Source organism: Epinephelus fuscoguttatus, linkage group LG6 (genome assembly GCF_011397635.1).
Source record: "Epinephelus fuscoguttatus linkage group LG6, E.fuscoguttatus.final_Chr_v1".
NCBI lineage: Eukaryota > Metazoa > Chordata > Actinopteri > Perciformes > Serranidae > Epinephelus > Epinephelus fuscoguttatus.
The window spans coordinates 6,695,515-6,719,603 of record NC_064757.1 but is presented as its reverse complement, the minus strand read 5'-3'; the positions used below and the strand labels follow the sequence as shown (position 1 = coordinate 6,719,603).

At 41.5% G+C, this 24,089-nt stretch overlaps 2 protein-coding genes across 2 annotated transcripts in view; one reads left to right on the top strand and one right to left on the bottom strand.

Moving 5' to 3' along the window:
• The window catches only part of fam189a2 (family with sequence similarity 189 member A2), a 37,188-nt gene extending 25,198 nt beyond the window's left edge, over positions 1–11,990 (top strand). Inside the window, exons 8-11 of the mRNA XM_049579888.1 lie at positions 2,825–2,894; positions 5,773–5,961; positions 9,397–9,737; positions 11,306–11,990. Of these exons, the coding sequence (XP_049435845.1) occupies positions 2,825–2,894; positions 5,773–5,961; positions 9,397–9,737; positions 11,306–11,602 (897 nt within the window). The 3' untranslated portion in view covers positions 11,603–11,990. The remainder of the gene's footprint in view (positions 1–2,824; positions 2,895–5,772; positions 5,962–9,396; positions 9,738–11,305) is intronic.
• apba1a (amyloid beta (A4) precursor protein-binding, family A, member 1a) overlaps positions 11,715–24,089 on the bottom strand; it is an 85,271-nt gene continuing 72,896 nt past the window's right edge. Inside the window, exon 14 of the mRNA XM_049579873.1 lies at positions 11,715–23,661. Coding sequence (XP_049435830.1) covers positions 23,590–23,661 — 72 coding nt within the window. The 3' untranslated portion in view covers positions 11,715–23,589. The remainder of the gene's footprint in view (positions 23,662–24,089) is intronic.

Sequence of the window (24,089 nt, the reverse complement as noted above, 5' to 3'; positions counted from 1 at the left end):
TGTCCATCCGCTGAACAGAACTGGGCTCTGTGGCGATGCTCGTGAACGGAGCTGCTGGGGCGAGCGCAGCCGGGGGGAACAGGGCTGTCTCGCTGGCCGCATCTGGAACTATCAGGCCTGCCGTTTCCTCCTCCTTACCCCGTGGGTAAAGGTGGGGGGTGGCCGGTCGGGCAGAGTCCCCTCTTGGGATGAAGATTTCTTCTGCCACGGACCCTTTGGAGCCTGTGCTCTTGGCGGAGCCTGAGGAGCTGCCTGGGATTCAGGCAGCTTGGGAATTTTGAAGGTGGGAGGAGGCCGTGCCACAGCCTGGGCAAAAGTTTGACTGTGAGCCGGGAGGGTGGCAGTGGGTGCCCTTCTCGGCAGACACAGCTTCAAGGCTTCGTCTTCCCTTTTTCTCTCCTCGCACCTCTTTTGCATGGACGTGACCGCTGCGCCGAAGAGGCCCTTGGGTGATATGGGGGTGTCGAGGAGATCTTCCTTCTCCTTGGCTGACAGCGTGGTGAGATTAAGCCAGCGGGCTCTCTCCTGTAGCACCATCAACCCCATGGCTCTGCCCTGTGACTGGATGGCCACCTTGTGGAGGTGAAGGCAGTGGTCAGTGATCACACACATTTCCTCCCACAACACGGGGTCAGGTGAAGCCGTCATCTCCTCCTCCAGCTCGGCTTGATACGCCATCAGAAGGGAGGTGGCGTTCAGGGCTCGCGCCGACAGTGCAGCCGCCTTGTACGCCTTGTCTGTCAGGCTGGACTGGAAACGATCCGCTCTGGATGGGAGTGGCCCCAGTGATGACAGGGATGCTTTCGGGTGGAGGTGAGCCGCCACCACGGGCTCCACTGGAGGGATGTTGCAGAGACCGTGGCTCTCCATCCCCTCGCAGTCAAGCATGGAACTGCCCGCCACAGGATGCTTCTCTCTGTATGGCTTGTCGCGCCAGGAGACAGCAAGTTCTTCCAGCAACTCTGAGAAGATAGGCAGGAGTTGTTTCCCTGTTCTCTTCACTTTTCGCAACTTTTTCCCGTCGTAGCGGGACCGCGTCACCTCAGCTTGGACTTCGGGCCACTGGATGTTGAGCTTGGTAGCGGCGCGTTTGCACACGTCCTGCAAGTCCAAATCCACAGCGGGGGAAGACGAGCCGTCTCCCGCCACAGCTGTCGTTGAGGGTTGGAGTTTTGCAACCCGGCCCGACAGTCCCAGTGAAGAATCATCGTCGTCATCCTCGTCGGTCATGAGGAGTTCCGACCCACCATCCAAGTCATCCTCCGCCCTCTCCACCAGAAAATCGAGCGGGCCAGCCGCGAGGCCGGGTCCGTCTAATTCCTGGGAAAACGGGCCGGTGAGGCTGAGCTGGCTGCCCCAGCTCGGACCAGCTTCGGGCTCTGGAGCCGTTGCCACAGCCATATCCATTAGCTCCGAAGCCTCGGATGTGGAAGCCAAGACCGGTCGCTGCCGGACAGATTCGTCTGACGAGCCAGGCGGCGACGGAGCACTTTGAGGGAGAAGCGTTCACAGTGTGTGCATTCTTCCGTGGACTCAAAGGCGGCTTGGGCATGTTTCAGGCCGAGACACATCACACACATCGGGTGAGTATCTCCGCTCGAAATCTTATTCCCGCAAGGGCAGGCTCGCACCTGCGTTATCTCCTCTGCTTTAGTGGAAGCATTAGCGTTAGCCATAGTCACTAGCAGGGTTTGTCAGCTGCGAAGCCAGCGAGATTTGTTAGCTGTGAAGCTATGCTATATGATATGCAACTGCTAGCCTGGTGTGGTTAGGAGAAGCGGGCACCGGATGAAATACAGCGGGAGTGTTGCGACTCCGTTGTGCGTTAGCCGGGTGAGGCTAGCGCTAGTGTGATTAAGTATTGCTACTTGTGTGGTATTGCTACCGCAGGGTTGAGTGTTGCCTCTCGGTTATGCTAGCTGTCGAAGTATTGCTACTTTCCACAGATAGCGATAGCTCTCGGATAACTGCCTCGTAAACAAAGCGCCCAGCGACCGAGTTTTCGCTCGTGTCTGCGGACAGTTAAGCTAGGTCACGGAGAAACAGTCAGCTCGAGAGAGGTTGGAACTTCTGCTCGTAGCGAGAAGAGGTTTTTGAATGACGTGCAGCGCAGTGTCAGGCCCCTTTATAGGGAGAGGGTCTCCACCCATCCTGACACTGACGTGCTTAGTTCCAGCCAATCCTGGCTGGCGTAATGTAAAAGGAGCTTCTGACGAGGTCACGCCGAGGGCGTTCCCAATGTGAGACACGAAACGAATGCTATGAAAGAGAACTGCACTTAGTTGAGAGGCCACTTGGTTTCACAACAGTATATACCCACAGACCCCCATGTTAAAATGTTCAGCTTTACAGCAGAAATAAACATGTTTACAGCCTGGTACAAAAAATGGTTGTGGTCTCCATAGCCCAGTTCATCTAGTTGCGTTGGTGTGAACCGGCAGGATTTTAGAATGTTGCAGAATGGCGCATTGCAAGTAGTTGCCTGTTTCAACTTGTTTGGTCGTGAATCTTTGGCGTGAACTGGGCTTATAGCTTATGTCAACATTCACTGCAACTGCATGGGAGGTGACTGGGTGATTACTGTGATGGATCACTGATCTCAAGCAAAAACTTGGATTTTGCAGTTTTTTGTACTTTCATTTTTGGGGTATTTAATTTCATGCATCATGTCAAACTGTTAATAATAATGCATTTGAGAACATTTGGAAATTGTTCAGAGCTTCTGGGTGTAAAGAGACATTTGAATTTGTCAATAAACTGTTATTCCCAACTCAACATTTTTGACTAGTTAATATGACTGTACCAATGTGATGATTTCTTTCAGGAGACAGAGGTGGCTCTGACAGAGCTGACAGTGGACCCACCTGCCTCTCCACCAGGAGCTTCTGTTCAAGGTAGGACACATTTCCAGACAGGAGGCCTGAATCTATGGCGAAGCTGACTGGCTGCTCTGGAAACATAAAACTCAGAGACCACTGCTCTGTTAATCTTTGTACAGCCCTCTGATTGGATGATCAGGTGGAGCAAAATGCTGACACTGTGGTGCTCCTGTGTCATTTACATCAACTGATGCAGTATCACTCTTATTTCACTTCAGTGTCTTAAAGTTATAATGTGTAATTTACGTGGTTGTTTATTAGCAAATACCAACTATTGCGTTCATAAATATATATATACTAAAATGTAATGCAATTCACATACAAATGAAAGCTTTCTCACAGGTTTAGAATGATTTCTCTATATATACACAGATATATACGCAGGCAGGGCGCGGTATGCTGGAGGCTGCCTTCTTGCATCACCATATATCAATACAGTGCCCGAAAGGGATATACGCGCTTCGCCTTTGGCGTTAACCTAGAACTTGCTGTCACTGGAGACAGAGAAGGTGAAGCTCAATCCGGGGCACTTCTGCGTGAACCTGCTTTGTACTTTTTTGATGCTGTCGCACTTTAAATGGAGGACCACACATATGTTTTGCCCCGTAAGAGGCAAACCATGCCACCAAATAAAAGAAAAAGATCAGATAAGCAAAGACGGGACAAAACGCGAGTGGATATCGGTGTTGCTTATTCCAGGTGGAAAGAACTCCTGTGGAAGAACACTCTGGAACGCATATATTATAATCGTACCAACCTATATTTGCTGCACTGTGCCGTGACTATATACATAAAACGTGTTATTTTAGCATTATTGTGCTAATGTTTGCTCGTGTTACCAAAACAATTAGAGATAAAACACTTCTAACATAACATTATATCTCACAGATAACCTATGTCTCACTGGTAAGCTATAACATACTGTAGCGTCCGCCAGGATGTGTTGAAAGGATGACGCAGTTATTCGGCAAACCACCTTTTATTACTGAACAGTACAGGTTACTGTTGGCCGTAACCACGCCAAAACAACCAACAAACAAGAACTTAGCTGTAACTCCAACTGTGCACTCCTGCTCTCTCCTCCAGCTTGCTCATACACACACCAGCACGCGCACTCACACAGCCCTCATTCCCGTCACACTCGCACCCCGCCCCCCTACCTATACTCATTCAATCCCAAACATGCCATTAACTCACAGAACACTGACATTATAACAGAACATTTACTGCAGGGTTGCTACAATATCGTAACATGGTTTAGATTCCTAAATAAATATTCACCTCGTCGCTAGATAGGCCTACTCCTGAAAAACTTGAAAAACTCATGGATGATGCCATCTCTGTCTGCGCAAGGCTTTCTGTCCTATGAGGCCACTGTCACTTACCCGACGGGAGGGGTGAGCGAGTGAGCGCGAGTGAGCCCTGCAATCTAGAATTTGACCACTGATGTCACTGTTACTCACCATTTTTACACTCTGAAGCTTTAAGTGTACTCGGTCTAAATTTCATTTTGTATTGTTTTTTTAGTTTGCAAACCTCACGCTGCTCCTGCAGTAACTGCTGATACTAATTCCCACTCTGATGATTTTTTTAGGCCAGAGAGTCCACCAGAGCTCTACAGGTACTCCTCCATCCCTTCCTGACAAAAGCAAGGCTCCACAGCCAGAGCAGGGAGACCCTGTTAATGTTGATTCAGACTCAACACAGCGTCACAGCCTGTTCTGCAATTGTATCTCAGCCAGGGTCCTCATGTATTTAATTTTAAATGGTTTCACTCTCTGCCAGGGCTAGAATGCTCTGTAAAGCAGAATGCATGCTTTTGCTTCCCCTGTCTAAAATTTGGGGCCACCAATGATGAAGATGTTGGAGCTTTAGAAACTGAGCTTTTTAAGAATTGGAAAAGTTTCATTGCAAGAGAACATCCATCTCATTCTTGTGAATGTGATGTCAGGATTACCTCAGGGGAATTTCTTAGAATATGGCACAAACGTCCACTTGCACTCAAGGATGAACTGATTAGATTCTGGTGGTCAAAGGTCAAAGGCCACGGATCTTATATGACAAAATATAACACAAGGGTTTAATAGGATAAAATGATGAAGTGATGACATTTTATATCAAAAAGGGCAAAGATCAACTTCATTGTGACCTCAGTGTTTTCTAAACATTATTTGACACCATAACTCAGTAACAGAAGGGGAGACATTTGGTCAGATACTATATTGGTGACACTACTCTTTGGTGTCCACCTTGAAATTGTGCTGATTGTAGTTGTAAGGTGTCACGTTAGGATTTGTCCAATCACATGGCCATGCACCTGCAATATAAAAATTAAGTATGTCGACTGATTTATAGGGAGTCTTACATGAGAGTTTTATTTGCAAGAATATTCATGAAATTATGACAGTACAGTTTGGCTGTGACCTGTGGTTGTGTGTTTTTAGGAAGTTTCCTACCAGCCTGTATTTTCCACGTAAGGAGTAATCAGTTATACACTGTGTGCATCTTTTCTTAGTATCTTTCATTTTGTCTGCTCCCCTCATGATTCTGGTTGATTGTCTCTCTGCCTGTTGTCCCGTACTCACCATGTTCAGGATACTGATACCTTCAGCTGCTTGTAGCAGTCATGTGATCCCAGTAATATTTGTCCATATTTGTCACACTCTATGTAAAGCAGTCTCCCTGAGGTGTGTGTGTCAGACACACTTGTACTGTATTTTCATATTTGTTGAAGCTTTTGTGGTGAAGACACACCATAAAGCAACGATGGGAAAGTGTGCTGCATTTCTTTGGACCAAAACCTGTGTACAGGATCTGTCAGTCTGTGTTGTCTAATTTGAAATGTCAAACACTGCCTTTTATTCTAAAAGCATGTGTCTGTGTTTGGTCTTAGACAGGAGTCCCCAAATGGCATCAGCATCATCAGACATCGTTCTGCAGGCCAAGCCTCAGCTCCAACTCCAGCCTCCTCCTCCTCCTCCTCCTCAGCAGCAACAGGCCTCTATAGCACCGACCTCCTGGAGGAAAGCAAGGATCCACCGCTCCAGCAGTGACCCGGTGTTGATGGACCTCGCTGCCAAAGGTTGGCTTTTCTTTGCTCATGTGGAACTATGGAATTTTGAGAAGTTGGTACACCGGTGTGATTTGTGACACACACTACTGTGACACACAAATCCAAAACATACAGTGATCCATCACAGTCATCCTACCCATTTATTTAGTATGGTATCTAAAAGCCATCCAACAAACTTTAAAAGTCAACAGTGTGAGTGTATTCATGCATTGGGTCTGTACACAAATTGAAATGGATGTTATAATTGTCAAGGGCCCTAGTTTAAAACCTCTTCAGTTTCCCCCCTCCCTGCCATAGACCCATTTTTGTCTCTTTGGGAGGGGGCAGGGGATCTCTACAGGGAGATAGCAGGTCAACAATATATGCCACATTGAAGTGGTATACATCATCTGAAAGCTGAGAACCTGAGGATTACTTTGAGATGCAGTCCAGCACTGTGTGTCAAGTTGTTCTAGTCATAAAACTGTAAAAAGCATTGTGTTTTGGTTAGGCTCCACCTATTCAGACTTTGAAAGGTTTGAGTTTATAGGGGCATAGACCATTATGATGGAATTATGTGATGGCTATTCCCATGATCAATTGTGTCTCATAAGTTGTTTCAACATTGTTTGGGTTGATACCATTTGTTACGAAGGTTTGGTGCTGAATTTAAGCATTTTTTACCACTTAAGGAGTAATAAAAATTGTCACAAATCCCTCCAAAATACCACATTAAAGTACAAGTGCAACTACCAGTGCAAAGTTGATTGCATCAGTCTGACACAGCTGCACTGTCCCTCACATTATAATGAAGAATTAATCATTTTATGAAACAAAAGGAAAAAGTTGAATTAAAGATTAAGTAGCCCCTCCCACATAAACATAAAAAAAAACAAAAAAAAAAACTGGACCCACCTGATGTGTGTAGAGGTGTGAGTGTTTATATTGTGGCAGGCTGGTGTTATTTGTACATTATTTTATGAAGGAAAACACACTGAAGAATCGTACTTGATGGCACTGTTCTCTGAACATGCTGTATGTGTCCTGTTGCCTTCAGATAGCTGCAGAGATTTAATGAGCTGAAGTAGCTGAAGGAAATTGAAAAATAATTGGTGTATCCACCCCAGGACTTTGATTTGCTCCAAAATTTAATGGGTCCTTCACTGGCCCATGCAACACCCTTCAACAAAGTTATATTAAAATCGGGCCAATACTTTAAATGTACTCCTGCAGACAAGCAAACAAACTTAACCAAAAGCATCACCTCCTTGTTGGAGGTCATTACATCAATACAGACAGCTTTTAAGTGTCTCTGCTGTAACCTTATTAATAATGTTTTGAAAGAGCTACCCCCCGTAAATAGCTTATGTCTTAATGTAATCGAATGCCTCCGTGCCGGTGATAGCCCTGGCCGTAGGCATTATGTTTTTGGGTTGACCCGTCTGTCCCATTCTTGTGAACGTGATTAAAGTTCTTCAAATTTGGCACAAATGTCCATTTGGACTTAACAATGAATTGATTAGAATTTGGTGATCATAGGTCAAAGGTCAAGGCCACTGTGATCTCGTCTTTCACATTCTCGTGAACTTGTTATCTCAAGAACATCGCAAGGAAATATTTAAAAAATTTGGCACAAACGTCCACTTGGACTCAAAAATGAAATGATTAGAATTTAGTGGTGGAAGGTTAAAGCAACACAATGGAGGATTGTGCTTTTTTACCTCATGGGGTCCCCCTACAGACGGAAAGATGGTATTGTCTGTTACAACTGTCGCATAAATCTTTCTGCACGTGTATTTGTTGACAAGCCAACGATACAGGTGAACTTCCTGAAGCTGGCCGTGTCATGCGCGGTCATCATGTCTTTACAACAGTTAAAGTAGCCTTATAGCATTTTGTACATACATGGTTAGGCCGATTGCTTTATTTATTTATTCATTTTCGAAACTCAGAAATGAGTTGATCTCTGCATGTCAGGGCTGACCTCCTCCTCACACGGAGCGCGCGCACGCACACACACACACACACACACACACACAAACATACACACACAAAACCTCAACAGAGTGAAGTCAGACAACAGCAGAGAGGCCATGGTGCAGATGAAGGGAATATAACTTCAAGATTACTCTAGCTGACGACAGCTACACTTGTTACTGTAAGTAAGTGGGATAAAACCTCTGCCAGCCAGGCCAATACTTTATCAATGCATGTGATCAGCATGTAGAAAGCCATATTTCAATCTGCTCTGTCCGCAGTCTCTCATTCACTGCTATTATGATTTACGATCATGGTCGACACAAGCACATCGCGCTCGCGGTGCTAACAGCAAACTGTTACAGACAAACTAAAATGAAAGCTGTCTGTATGTAGGCTAACACTTTATCTTACAATGTACCTGAGGCAGCCAACCTGCAGACAGTGAGTCTCCTAAGTAGAGGGTAACAGCAGTAACAGCGCCAGGTCACCATCGGTCAGGCATCTCTCCTCCCCTTTCAGCTCTTGCCAGCGTGTGAAAGCTGGGCCAGTATTAATCCTTGTTCAAGCTCTTGTTTTATCGCTCTCCCGTTTTCTTTTCTTTGTCTCCTCAGACAACACCTTCACCTTCTTCCTTTTCTTTGTTGCTTCAGCCATGGCAGCTACGTCTAACTTCGTTCACCTCGGTTCGGCTAAGCTACTCTGAAGAGAGGAGGGGGATATGACGTATGCCATAAAGCAGCCAAATTTTGTAGTCCTTTTTGCGTCCAGGTTCCTACCCAAACCCCCAAACTGCATAGTGCCAGTGCAAGTGAAACAGATGCTCTCAAGCAATGATGGAGGTGTCATCCAACCTACTGTGATTGATGTACCATCACAAGTATCTTGGATATATATTTTGAGGGCTCAAAAACTCCATTGTGTTGCTTTAAAGGTCTAGGTCACTCTCACCTCACAAAACATGTTTTTGGCCATAACTCAAGAATTCATACGTTAATCATGATAAAGTTTCACACAAATGTCTAATAGGATAAAATGATGAAGTGATGACATTTTCTATCTAAAAGATATAGATACTGAATTGGTGACATTATCTTGGATGTCCATCTTGAAACTGTGCTGATTGTAGTTGTAAGGCGTCACGTTAGGATTTGTCCAATCACATGACCATGCACCTGCAATATAAAAATTAAGTATGTCTACTGATTTATATGGAGTCTTACATGTGGCTTGTATAGAGCTTCTGTTCTTTTGGGGGGAAGATACATGTGAAGCATCAGTGTTTTCACAGACATGGATGTAAACTGTAACTGCAACATGACAGGTTTGCAAAGGCATACATTCTAGTTCGTTTTGGTAACTAAATATCTTTGTGCCACTAAAGCTCTGTTTCACACTTAAGTACTGTTTGCAAATGATGTTATGTTGGATATACATGGATAATTGGAGAGCTCAAACCATTGTCTTCTCTTCTCATGTCTGCTGTAGTGCTAAGCAGCAGCGACGCTCCCCTTGCTTCCTCTCCTCAGACCACAGATTCCTCCACCCAGACCTCCCAGCCCACACTGGCTGCCTATACCCAGGGCCAGGTCACACTGCGTCGGGGCAACAACGACAGCAGGACCCCTCGCCGGCCCCGGCCCTCCTCCATGGTGGACTACCAGAGCTACAGACACACACAGCAGCTGGTCAGGAAAATCTTGGAGCAGCCAGCCGCCCAGGGCCTGGCCCCAGAGGTCCAGGAGCTGGTGGACAGCATACGGAATGTCCTGCAGTCAGATCAGGAGCACATGGAGGAGGCTGTACGCTGCGCCAGTTACATAGAACAGGTAGGACCTCAAACCCAAATAGTGATGCATTTTTTGGGGACTATTTAAAGCATGGGATTAAGGTGAGGCACTACAGGTGAATAGGGAAAAATGTATGATTAATAGATATTACCATTAAATTTACCCTGGGGAATACTTCCTTTCTTTCTTTTTTGTATTACACATCTTCTGTTTTTTTTGTTATTAATTAGATATGCAAATGAGACAATATCTAATTAAATAAAAACTAATTTGCATACATTTTCCAGAAGAGAAATCTAAACGTTGGATAAAGCCATTTGTTGACATATTAGGGTCAAAGGTTTTTACAGAATAAAACATAAAACATAAATTGAGCATTGTGTTAGTTCAGGCAGGACACAATGTCAAGCTCAGCATACATCCCAGCTACCAGCTATCAGCTGATCTCAAGCAGCCCATTCAACAGATGGAGCAGCTGATTGCTGGAAGGGAGTAAGCTACCTGTCAGCAGCTAGGATTCCTTTCTATGCAACCGACTGGCAAATCTCAATCAGGACGCCCTATTTAAACGAGCTTTGGCCTGCTGACTGTAGCTGCTGCCTCTACAAGCCGCTTTGCAACCTGCCTCCACTTGGAGTTAACCAAAGAAAATCTTGGTTGACTGAAATTCTACCTACTCTTTGACTAATCAATTGGTCGATGGGGGGAAAAAAATCTGCACAGGTTCTCTCGAGATTACCTAAATCGCTACAGTGCACTGTATGTTCTCTACCTGGTAGCACTGTGTGTCCACCGAAGCATTTTTCCTGTCACAGGGCTCGACATTACCACTTGCCCAGGGCAAGTTAACTCTGTGTTCAGGCAAGTGAAATACCCTGAGTGAAATATAAATGTGCTCTCCGATGTAATAATGTCTTAAAATAAACTGCACACACTCAACTCTTTTCTACTTGACCTGCTTGCGCAAGTCCATCTGACCACTAAGTGTTGACTGATGAGAAAAATCTGACATGCTGGACACAATGGTGGTTAACTTTGGGATTGACAATGTCATATATAACATAAGGTTACCAGCATTAAATATCTCTGTAACACTGCATGCAAGAAAGAGACTTACTTTTTCTTTAGCCCAGTAGCTAACATTAGCCATCATGCCGCTCCAACAAGGGTTGAGGTGTGATCCTATTCCTTTCAGAAGCTTTATAATCCAGCCTTGAACTGCAGAGTCTTTTTGGAGACTAAGTAAAATAAATCCATAATGATAAATCCAACACAAAAGGTATTCTGTGATTATTTATCCATTTTTCCGATCAAATATGTGACTTACAGAATGTTTAACTTTTGATAAAATGCTGTGCTCATTACTGTCACCAGCCGTCAGATCACATTGGAGAGGGGGCGGGACAAACAGAGCAAAGACACAGTCATTACAGAGGACAATTTTGAGTGCTGAACAACAACAGCTGGTATTTTTCAGCTGAGTTCAAAAAACACTGTGGTGGACACATGGCAAACACCAGCGAGTGTCAAGAGCATACAACCTAACAATCCAAACCAACTGACCAGAACTTAACAGTCCTAAACTTGTGTTTCCTGTTTGCTTTCAGGCATTCACTGACTCAGAGATGGGTCCCGGTCAGCCTAAACCTCCCCAGCAGCCAGCAGGGAGTTACTCCCAGACTTTCCCTCGCCCCCCCAGGAGACGGCCCGGTCTGCTGCACCTGCAGAGCTGTGGGGACCTCAGCTCCTTCACCTGTGCTGCATTGGAGTCTGTGGAACATGGAGGAAACAGAAGAGCGGGCTCTAGAGGGGGTTCAAGGGCAGGGTCAAGGACAGGGTCCCGCCGGGATCAACCCGAACGCCCTCACAGTCTGATTGGAGTCTTTAGAGAGACAGTGCTTTGAGGAAAAGACTGTTGTGTGTGTTAAAATACATTGGATGGCAACACAGCTGGATGCTGCCTCAACTATTGCTAAAAACTCTGAGGAAACTTTTTGAATCCAACCACTAAGGAGGATATGTGTGTGTGTGTGTGTGTGTGTGTGTGTGTGTGTGTGTGTTTAGATGTGTATGTATGAATGCAGTTATTAAAAAAAAAACAAAAGCAAACTTTTTTGCTCTGCTAATACTGTTTTTGTGACAACTTATTTGTTACATATAAAAAATATGGAAACTTGTATTGAAACATATTGTAGTACCTGGCATCCCAAGTTTTGTATGCACTGAGATTTTACCACTGTAATAAGTTTGCATTTGTTCCAGTCAGCTCAATACAGCTATACATGACAGCAATTCTTTTCCATGTATCATGGTGTTATTTAATAGAGATGCATTGACTTAAATATTTCAGATATTGACAGTAACAGTAATGCTTTATTTTATGAGTCCATAATTTCATATGACTTCCCAATAAGTTTGGTTCTAACTATAAAAAAATTAGGAATGGACTATTCATTCATGATTCACTAATTATTGGAAACTATGTTGAATCATGTTTGTCTGCAGAAAAATCTGTCATTTTTTTCATGTTTAGTTGACCTGCTGTCAGAAGTGTTGGACTGGAGTCACATGACTTGACTCGAGTCTCGGTCAAGTCTTGCTTTGATAAACAACATGCCTTGACTTTGATATTCATGACTTTAGACCTGATTTAGACACATAACTTGAAAGAGCTTGACTTTTTTTAAATATTGAGAGGTTACGGTTTGTTTTAAAACATGATTGGGTGAGGGAAAGCTTAGGTAGCTAGAAAGCTAATGTTTGACCAGAACATCAGAATTTCATATGGCTTGACTTGTGACTACCTTGATCTGAGCAATGAATTGACTTGTCTTGCTTTACCTTTAGCAGGGACTTAGCCTGCTTGATTTTCACCCCAGTGACTCGGGGCTTGCTTGAGATTTGTAGGTGTGTCTTGCACCACCTCTGTCAGCTGTGCACTGTCCCAAAAGCAAAAAAAGTTACACTAGCAATTAATTAGAAATAAAATGTTAACAGTTTTACCAATAATTGGTACCAGATGACAAAGATCTTTTCAGTAAGTTTCTTGAAAATTATTTGAAAATGACAGACCATTCAATGAAGTGTTCCCAGTCCACCTGCCAGGGTAGTAAGTAGCAGCAACAAAGTGTGAAAGTTCCATTCAGGTTTTTGTAACCTCTGCAAGTTAATTGTAGCACTTCCAATGCAACAAATTGACTTTGGTCCAGAATGTAAGTGTTGTTATTGTATTGTTGCCATAAAATGTATGTACAGTTGCATGCAACATTTTGACACCCTGGTCAAAACTTTGTTCACTGTAAATAGTTGAGAAAGTAGAAGATGACCTGAGCTCCAAAAGGCATAATGTTAAAGATGACACATTTCTTCAGTGTTTTAAGCAAGATTACTTTTAATTTAATCTTTTACAGTTCCAAAATAACAAAAAAGGAAAAGAGCCTGAAGCAGAAGTTTGGGCACCCTGCACGGTCAGTACTGTGCCCCCTTTGGCAAGTATCACAGCTTCTAAATGCTTTTTGTAACCAGCTAAGAGTCTTTCAGTTCTTGTTTGGGGGATTTTCACCCATTCTTCATTGCAAAAGGCTTCTAGTTCTGTGAGATTCTTGGACCATCTTGCATGCACTGCTCTTTGAGGTCTATCCACAGATTTTTAATGTTGTTTAGGTCAGGGGACTGTGAGGGCCATGGCAAACCTTCAGCTTGCTCCTCTTAAGGTAGTTCATTGTGGATTTCGAGTTGTGTTTAGGATCATTGTCCTGTTGTTGAAGCCATCCTCTCTTCATCTTAAGCTTTTTTACAGATGGTGTGATGTTTGCTTCCAGAATTTGATGGCATTTTGTCAATCCATTCTTCCCTCCACCTGTGAAATGTTCCCTGTGTCACTGGCTGCAACACAAGCACAAATCATGATCGATCCATCCCAGGTGTTCTTTTCATGAAATTCTGCATCCTTTTTTCTCCAAACATACCTTTGCTCATTGTGTCCAAAAGTTCTATTTTAACTTCACCCGTCCACAGGACTTGTCTCCAAAAAGCATCAGGCTTGTTTAGATGTTCCTTTGCAAACTTCTGACACTGAAATTTGTGGTGAGGACACAGGAAAGGTTTCCTTCTGATGACTCTTCCATGAAGGTCATATTTGTGCAGGTGTCACTGCACAGTAGAACAGTGCACCACCACTCCAGAGTCTGATAAATCTTAGTGCAGGTCTTTTGTTTTGCTTTTCTGGCAATCCTACAAGCAGCTTTCTTTGAAAGTTTTCTTGGTCTTCCAGACCTCAACTTGACCTCACAGTTCCTGTTAACTGCCAATTCTTGATTACACTACGCACTGACGAAACAGCTACCTGAAAACATCTCCTTATAACCTTCACCTGCTTTGTGGGCATCAGTTATTTTAGTATTCAGAGTGCTAGGCAGCTGTTTAGAGGAGCCCATGGCTGCTGATTGTTGGGACAAGGTTTCAGGAGTCAGAGTATTTATAAAGCTTTGAAATTTGCTTCATCTGAGCTTGCCTAATGATTGTGAACAAGCCATAGCCCTAACAAGCTAATTATGGTCTGGAACCTTGTTAAAAGTTGTCTGTGAGCTCAAATGTCTTGGGGTGCCCAAACTTTTGCACGGTGCTCCTTTCCTTTTTTTTCAATCTAACATTGTACAAAAAAATAACACACTGATCTTGCTTAAACTGCTGAAAAAGATGTTTCACCATTAACTTCATGCCTTTGAGAGATCGGTTCATCTACTTCCTTAGTTATTCACCGTACACAAAGTTTTGACCAGGAGTGCCCAAACTTTTGCATGCCATATAGCTATGGTTATGGTGGTGGCTGTAAGGATTACCAAGGCTATGACCACAGCCGTAGCCAGAATCATAGCTTTTGCCAGAAAAACAGCTGTAGTTGCAGCTGTAGCCATAGGTGTAACCATTGCTACAGCCCTAAGAACAACCCCAGCCTTTTCATCCACCACATTGCCAGAATAAATGATAGCATTCTACATTTCTGAAAATCAGGTGCCGTAACATTTGTGCATTGTTTTGTAGAAGATACGTTGAAACAACTTGATTATGGTTAGGAAAATATCATGTTTTGGCTTGCCAAAAGCCAGAGCCAATGGTTGTGCAAAATGTAATTTGAGTTCTAAGTGGTTCAGAAAATATTTCTCTGTAGGACTTTTTGGGAATTCTGCAGGATTTTGTTTAAGTGCTAGTTTGGGCTTTGATATGGACAGCATTCTTCAAGCTGTTTGTTTGCTAAGTGTAGCATATGTGTGCTGACACTGACTGACTGTTGACAAGGGCCATTACTAATCATTGCTGCATACCTGATTAATTATCATTATTTTCCCTTTTATATCTCTTTCCTTTACAATCATAGCTCATTTACTAATACATGAAAGCCTCACAGATGACATCCTCATTACCTTCTTGCAAACTCAGATCTCTACAAGCTGTCACTAGAACTGGGCATCCATTTGCTGTGTGTGATTTTTGCAAACAGCAGAATAACTCTCATGCAGTAGATTAACCACCATGAGAGTAAATGAAAACAATGTAAAACTAATCAGACTCTCTTAATGACCAAACAAATTACAACAGCTATATTCTCCATTTAAGATGTGTGATTGTCTGTAGCTCAATATAATTGTATTTGCAGAAAGGTGTTTTTATTGTATCTGTTTACTCTACAAATACAGTTATTTGTGGTGCAGTTTGATTTGAATATGGTACATCTCTCTCTTCTGTAGCTGCCCAGTACCTCCACATCACTCTTGCTGCTGAGGTTCTCCATTTGGTCATTAACAGCAAATGGAAAGTTTGACATGATGGTGATTGCATTAATCCAACACTAATGAGAAAATTCTAAATATTTTTGTTGCTTTAAAACATCAGAGTTCCTGTCAGTGTACAACCATATAATCCCATGGGCCGATCACTGTGTATTGTCAAGATCTGTTGAGGGAACGCGAGCTCAGTCACCAGAAGAAAATGTTGGCATTGTAAGTTTTTGCAAACCACAAATATGTTACATTTGTACGTTTCATACATATCATAACATTTCTAAAGTGACATAGTACGTGAACTAACTTTATCATTGGGAGGTGGTGGATAGTGTGACACCTAGGTGAGAAGCCTGCCAAGCTGCAGATCACTGTTTGACACCAACAGCAAAACCAGTTGTGATTAAGCAAGTCATTGCTGTTTTTCCAACAGCTTTTCAGGCATGGAAACCAGGTATTTAAAGGCAAAACATGATATTTTCTTAACCATAACCAAGTGGCTTTTGTGCCTAAACCTAACCACACTATTAACACAGCATTGTTAAAATGTTAAGTTTCACCATATCTGCACATACTAATGGACAGCTCTAACATACTGTATCTGTGGTTTGCAGAAATGTACCATGCCAACATTTCTTCTGCTGATTGGGTTGAATTAAATACTCTTGGAACCCATCAGTCATCTCTGATGATGATCAGCCTCTGGGGATGAGGGCCAATATTTAGGGCTGATCTGGTGTGGCCAGGAGATATAGGAGCAAAGGCTTTCTCTTCTGTGCGCCAGCCATTTTGATTAATCTCTATAATATCTGCATATGAATACAGATGAATTTAAACAAAGCTAACATGAAGCAAACTAATCGTCAGACCTAGCTGATGGGTTCTGAGATTGCATTTCACCCATAGACCCTATACAGAGATGGACGACATGTCTCCACTTACCCCTGCTGTACAAAAATGAAGCCAAAATATCCCGAATACGGCCACTGTCATGTTGGTCCTGCCCAAACACCTGTACAACCATTCATGAGCAGCATAATTGATGGCGAGCACACTGATTGGCAGACAGAGCTGTCAATCATGACGTTTAACCCCCTTTTTATAGCATCAAATAACTAATTAACAAACTTAACCGAACTTTTTCAGATAAACAAACCATTGAACATACAGCAATCTGATAAGAACTCCCTAAAATTACAGAAACCATCTCTGAGAAAAATGTTTTTGAGGTGTACTTTAGAGTTTTTAGCTTGGCCCATGTCTAATCTACTAACTGTACTGCAGCAAGCCACCAGGGGGTGATCATGAGGTTTTGGCTTCACTTTTGGGGAGCTGTCATGCCATCCATCTTTTTTATACAGTCTGTGATTTCGCCTCTCCACACTAGCATCTATCTGTCGTTCAAAAGTGTCTGGTCAATGCTTCTTGGACAACAAATGGAAACCAGAAAACTTACGATACAAAAATCTTGTCCCGCCACCTACAGATTCTGCATACGTATGCAGAATTTGTTGCTCTGTTGCTTTATGGAATGACATTTTCTGCAAGAAAAGAATGCTGAACAGCGAAAATTCCTCAAAGACAAGTTCCTTCAGGGCTCATTTAGAAACCACAATTAAAACCAAAGTCCTTCTGCAAGTCATTTATTGTTGTAAATACTGTTACAAACATTCTGGCTCTGGTACAGGAATGTAGCTCCAATAGCTAGAACATCACAGAAAAAAAGCTAGCAAATAAATAAACATTGCTGCTGCTTTACAGAAATGGTATTTTTCTTGTTTGCTTTTTTTTTTTTTTTTTTTAAATCTGTAGACACATTGAGAGTTAACGTTTCAGTTACATTCAAAATGAGTGCACTTATAAATACTCGTTAGCCAATCCTGCTGCCTGCCAACAGCTTCAAGTGCTTGTTCTGTGGTTAGCTTCATTGTGTCACGCTAGCCTACAATCCCTGACAGACCATAGAGGGAAAATATCACACACACCTTAAATTATATTGTGCTCTAGCTGTACATGAGTGTCATTTCACACAATCAGTTTCCTACATTCCATTCAAATGAAAACATCGCTTTCTATTGACTGAAGTTTTCCTATAGGCCAACCCAAACACACAGAAGTATATACCTTTACATAGTTTTCTATATATTTCATCTATATGTGTACTTTATATATCCAGCTGGTTTTTGTTTGAACATGGAGTACATTGGTTGTAATCACACACCACACACACACTAGAAGTAAGAACAGTACAGCATAATCACGTAGCCTCAGAGAAGCCCATGGTAAAAGTCAAAAAATGGCTGCCGTTGCCGCTATTCCTCTTCAGTATCAGTTTTTACATCATAAAAAGTCCAGTACTGGTAGTAAGGCCAAGATGAGCGTCATCGATGAGGTCAGACAGATGGACTAAGCAGTGGGTTTTGAAGTTGGGGTATACAGTGGGATACATGTTTTAGCCTTAAACTCAGAGAAATGTAAAAAAAAAGAGAACACAAGTCCTGTTGGCAATGTCCAACAGGGAACTAAAAGTTTGTCGAGTCAAGAAAGTTGGGTTGTTGCCAGGTACATTCTCAGAGATGCAGAGGAGGTGGTGTTGGGTTCAAATGTTGTAGTACATTGGAAGAGACAGTCTCCTCAGATTAATAATAATAATAATAAAAAAAAAAATCATTGAAACAAAGTCCAAATTTAGAGGCCTTTAAAAAGTTCTTAATTCTAAAGAGTTGTCACTTTTAACCTTGATCACAACTACAATACAATCCCTGTCGACTTGACTGTTGTACTGCAAGCAAAACTAGAAAGCATTACAGATGTGCACACTTTAAGTCAAGTGTAAAGTCCATTCCTATTCATACTGATCTAGTTCACTAAGACGTGATGTGCATCCACCATCTGTGACTGCTTCATCCATTTAAAACTGGAGACAGGAGAGGGAAATAACTGACGTTTTTCTGTGGTGTAGGTGATGACTGGTCCAAAATGCATAAAAACAGCTCTGTTGATGTGCTACATTTTTAAAAGACAGTGTACATTTACAATACATGGGATTAGTTCTGTTTAGCAAAAAAACTTGAAATGATCAATTTGAGCCTTAAATTACAGTAAACAGGATTCACATTTGTTTTGCATCTTACAAATAAAATAAATGCTTCACAAATCTTTTTTTTCACTTCAGTCAACATATTTTCTACATGTTACAAGCTATGTCCTTATTGAATTCAACCAATAAGCTTGCTTAAGTTATTTATTTATTTTTTTTACACTGACAGTAGCTAAAATGGCTAGTGTGTAGGATTTCATGCCATCTAGTGGTGAGGTTGCAGACTGCAATCAACTGAAACTTCTGCAGTGTGCTAAGTGTGCAGGAAAGCTACAGTGGCTGATGCGAAAATTTGAGTGGCCCTGTCTAGGGCCATTGTGGATCATAGTTGTATAAAGAGAACTAGATACAGTGTTGGCTGGGCGCCCTGTTCATTCCTTTGACAGCTGCTCAGTGGTGCATGAAGCCAAAAAAAGTTTGACTTTCCAGGTATAAAAATACCCAGCTCTTACACATCATGGGGCCCATGGAGCAAGTGCAGTACTTTGAATGGGGATAAAATGCTGCTCCTCTAGGCTTTTAAAATGTTATGGGCTGAATGGATCAAATCCCAATAGTGCAATGATTCATTTTGTGGGGGCTGTTATGCTAAAAAATGTATCCACTGTTTCACAATTAAACTTTACACCAGCCATTTGAACTTTCAATTAAACAGGATTCTTCAATTAAACAGGATTTGTGTTTGTTTTGCATCTTACAAATAAAGAAAATTGCTTCACAAATCTATTTTTGCACTTACTTTAGTAAACATGAAATTAACGGATATTTTCTTATATCTTACAAGTTATGTCCTTATTGAATTGAACCAATCAGCTCTCTTATGTTTTACAAAGAGAGCAAGGGCTTGGAGACAGTTTTATGTGACTGCAGTAACACATGAGCCACTTATTTCAATATTAAACTTTAAAAAAAAAAAAAAAATCATCTAAAATCTTCAGATCAGACATGTAATCCTTAGAGCCTAAATATACTGTGATTATAATACAGATACAGAACCTGGTCCACATGAACACTAAGTCAATGGCAATCAGTTTGTTGATTGAAAGGCAACATTTAACAACGTTAAATTTAATGTTTTTTTTCCCTTTTTTTTTTTTTTTTTAAACCTTCTATTTGTAAGTGTGGCATCTTACTCAGTATACACAACTGACCTAGTGGTACATGAAAAACTATGTAGACAACTTCAATTAAAAGTAAATCAGTTTAAAATGTGCTTACGTCTGTCTTAGCTGTAGCATACATCGTCAAAAGTGCACATTAAAACATTCACTTTAATAGCTTTAACATGTTTTATATCAAAGCAGGAAAAAACTTTACTGTTTTTGAGTTCATGTTTGTCTCATGTGATCCCAGCACTTTAACTGTTTAAAATACCTTCAGTTCAAACCAGCAGATAATAAAAATATCCAGCATTTTGAAAAGTCCATGCCAGTGTTTTCATGTTTTAGCCCATTGCTCTCTAACATGCCTGTTGCCCATTTTCCACAGCAAAACCGTTTTTAGTTTTTAGAGCCAGCCACTGATTTCCCAATCAGCTTGTAGAGACTGGAAACCTTGACAACAACAGTGCTCACTGGGAATGATTTTCCAACCCAAGTTTTTGCAAGCTGATTTTTTAGAAGATGGAAGTTGCCTGCAGAAATGCAAACTATTGAAGTGCTTAATAGTAAAAGGGATAAAATATGAAATACCAGTACAGTCATTTAAGGGTACAGTCACATTATCATTGTATATCCAGTCTTATAGGGTGGTGCAGGAATGAGACCAAAAACCTGGAATTAAGTTAGCATCTTAGCACTCCCAGCTCCCTTGTCTTGAAACAGATTTTTTAGATGGATTTTTGGTCAGATGCCTGAAATAAGGTTTGTGGTTAACACAAGCTGAAGAGACCTTCACATTTTGTTCTACCACATAAAATTCATCGTATGTCATCATATTGGACTGACAAGGTCTTTAAAATAAACTGTTAGAATCTGCCAACATGCTGATAATTTCGGTACGTCACTGGTATTGGCCAATATCGGCTTTAAAATGGCCTATTAGAATCGGCCAACATGCTTTTTCTTACTTTGCACAATGAATATTACATACTTGAAAAGAATTGTATTTCATGTCTCCATCCAGGGGCATAAATATAGAGAGTGAGCAGTGCGGTTGCGGTTGCACCGGGGCCCGTGGGGTGGGGGGCACCCATAGAGAGTGATTCAGACTGCGCCTTTAAAAATTTAAAAATACAACTGTGAAGTTCTGTTAAACTAAAAATAGTGCTATTTGCCATTTATGCCCACAAAAAGGCCAAGACGGCCAAATCAGTGGCAGTCTATAGCAAAATTATATGCTAATTCTACACAAACTATAAAAACTATACATAAACTACAAAAAAACACTATTCAATTAAATAAATCATTTCTTTGGTATTTTTGTCATGTACAGATGATGCAAAGATGACTAATGGGTGAAACATATGTTGTTGCTGGCCAATGTTAAGTCTTTATTTGATGTGATGAGATGCTACGATATATGGTAGCTAGTTGAGACACAAAATCAAAAGTCAAAGTAACATGCTCTGGGGCCCGCAATGACTTCCTTATGCCACTTCTATCTGTGGGTGGGCCATCATGATAAGAGCAGGCATGCATAATATTATGTTAATTCCGCTACATAAGAGACTTTATGATCACTAAAATTAGGTGGGGAAAAGGGAATTTATCGATATCTGTATCAATTATTGGCCAATTAAATTGTTTTATATTGACATATCGGATATTGGTAAAAAATCCAATATTGTGCATCCCTACTAAAGTGGCTGTTAACAACTGGCTAAATGAGACTACAGAACACCATCACGGCAAATAAGTTTTTACAGCCATGTTGTGGTGGCGATATTAAGTCATGTGAGGGGGGTGTAGTTGTTTGTAGCCTGACGTTGGCTTTTTACCCCTTAGGGAATGCATTTATGCTTCAAAAATCATAAAAGTAGTATTCATTTGTAAAGATTATATTGCTGAACAAAACGTGCAAGTATCAAACTTTTGCTTGTGAAAGACCTTTTTTCTGCATTTCAATCCAGTTGAAAAGAAACCCATTAGCTTTTAGTCAAGGAAACAAGGTGATGCTTACTTCTGCGCTGGCTTACAAATACACGTCATCCCTGGACCAATCTCTTATAAGCACCATTCAAGTTTGAAAACAAGCTACTGTACAGTGATATTTTGTGTATAAACACACAATAAAAAATATCAAATTACCCTGAAATAATAAAATAAGAAAAAACTAAAAGAATCATGTTTCAAGTTGTTGACAAAATAAACACAAGAAGCCATTGCACTTTTGATGAGAGTTGAACAGTTTGCATTGCAGGAACAGAAAAACGAATGTTTGGTGGACATGATTTGAAGACAGAGTGGCGTTAGAGTGGAATACACCCAGTCAGCAACATGTATTCCCTCTGACTGACTACACTTCAGTAACCTCAGAATACAACACGTGTTGTATTTCAGTTGGGTTAAAACTAAACTTCACCGTAGCCTGCTGGGTTATAGCTTTCACCTTCATAACTCTAAATAATCTAATAATCCTGATCATGTATTTCCAATATATGTAAAGTTCCCAACTTCCCATTTTTTCTTAAATGAATTATTATCATTCATCACATTTATAAGGACATTAAAAACTCCAAAAATGTCACATTAAACATAATAAAATTCAACAATTGTCACTCACTCACAAATTTGGTTATTAAAGGATGCTACATGTAAAAGGGTGATGGGATGTCTTTGGTGATCACTGAAAATATATTAACAGATTCATTTTACTGTAACATTAATGGTTTATTAAAGGATGTGTCTGGGTTCAGGTGGTGTTTGTTGGTAAATGTAAATTCTAAAATTATGTCAAACATGCTCTGTGGTGTAACAGATTTCCCTGTGAGTCAGCTTCATGAACAACTGTCTGTGGTGTAAGAGAGGGATTAGTTTAATGGCTATTATTACATGCTGACTGGAGCTACTGCTGGTGCCATGTACACAGGATACACATATGAAACAAATGGGATGGAAATACAACTACTATAACAACTGACTACAGCTGAATTGGAAAGCTTTCCTGTTGGAAATGAGGAGTGCAAAATGGAGCTGCAGCGTCAACTCTTCTACAAACGTGGAATGTGACGAGGGGGAGTGAGTGTTTGCACACTCATTTGTCAGCAAGATTCACATTCTCCCACTGTGGGGAGCTCTGTGTTGTGCAAAGAACACCAACGTACAGTATTTGGAGTGGATTACAGGAGGGAAAGCGAAAGTAGGCCTGGTCCTACGAAATGTAGCTACAACATGAGTGTAAAATGCCCAAAAAACAGAAATAAATGATATATCACTGAAGGTGGAAGAACTATAACAAGACACAAGCAGTGTTCTGCCAGTGAAATAGCAGCATGGCAGGAGGTACAGTCACTGTGTAAAGGTTAGGGTTGGATGTGCAGATTGCCTTAAAGTCTACAATCAGGGTTCAGTTACCGCTTGTTAAAAATATGGTTTCTACTGGGTGATAAGTTTTCATTTTTATATTTAACAATGAGCAAAACTGTCACCAAACTGTTTTAGTTGCCTAAAGTGAACATTAAAGATACACAGAGGAATTGTTATCTGCTCCCAAGTAATAAAGTGTGAATTGTGTTGAGTTTCAGAATATCAACAGTGAACCAGGAAGAAGATTTTAGGATTCTGGGGCACAACAAGGCGCTGAAAATGCTTCAGGTGTAAACATCCTTTCACCAATTGCACATTTAGCCTAAGTAAGAACACAAATCTTTTAAAGACTACAGATGGGTTTCTATATTGTTGTCTCTTGAAGGCTGAGCAACAGAACAATCCTACTAACATCGCACTCTTGTCCATCAACAGTGAACAGAAGGGACAGGATGAGCACAGGGCTGGGCAGAGGGGGTCGGCTTGGGAAGTGACAAGTGATTGCAGGACGTTTAAAGGGTGTGTGAGGTCAGGGCTTTGTCTTGTTAAATGTAAACAGGCTGCTCCTGGGCAGTCAGCAGGCGGTACATGGCTGCAGGCATCGTCTTCATGTGGATCTGAGACAGTCACAGACACAAGAAAGCATTCAGTTAATGGAATATTACTAGTTAATGTCTTTGAAGATCAGGTGTCAATTCTGGCAGTCGTTGCTAAGCCAGACATGCCAGTGATACTGGAAACTGCCATTGTTGCTGCTGGTTGTAGTAACAGCACAGTTACTAGGGGTGGGGGAAAAAAATCAATACAGCTTAGGAATCGCGATATTTTGCTTGGTGATATTATATCAATACAAGTATTGATCTTTTATTATATACATTATTAATTTTTGCAAATACACATTTTTATACAACTTTTGATACTAGAATAATAAAATCAAATGCTTTTCCAGTCCACTAAATGGTGCTGATTTGTATTTTTTTCCTGGTCAGGTCAGCAGAGGTCTCAGTCAGCGGCATTTGGCAGGAAGTTCACCAAAACAAAGATG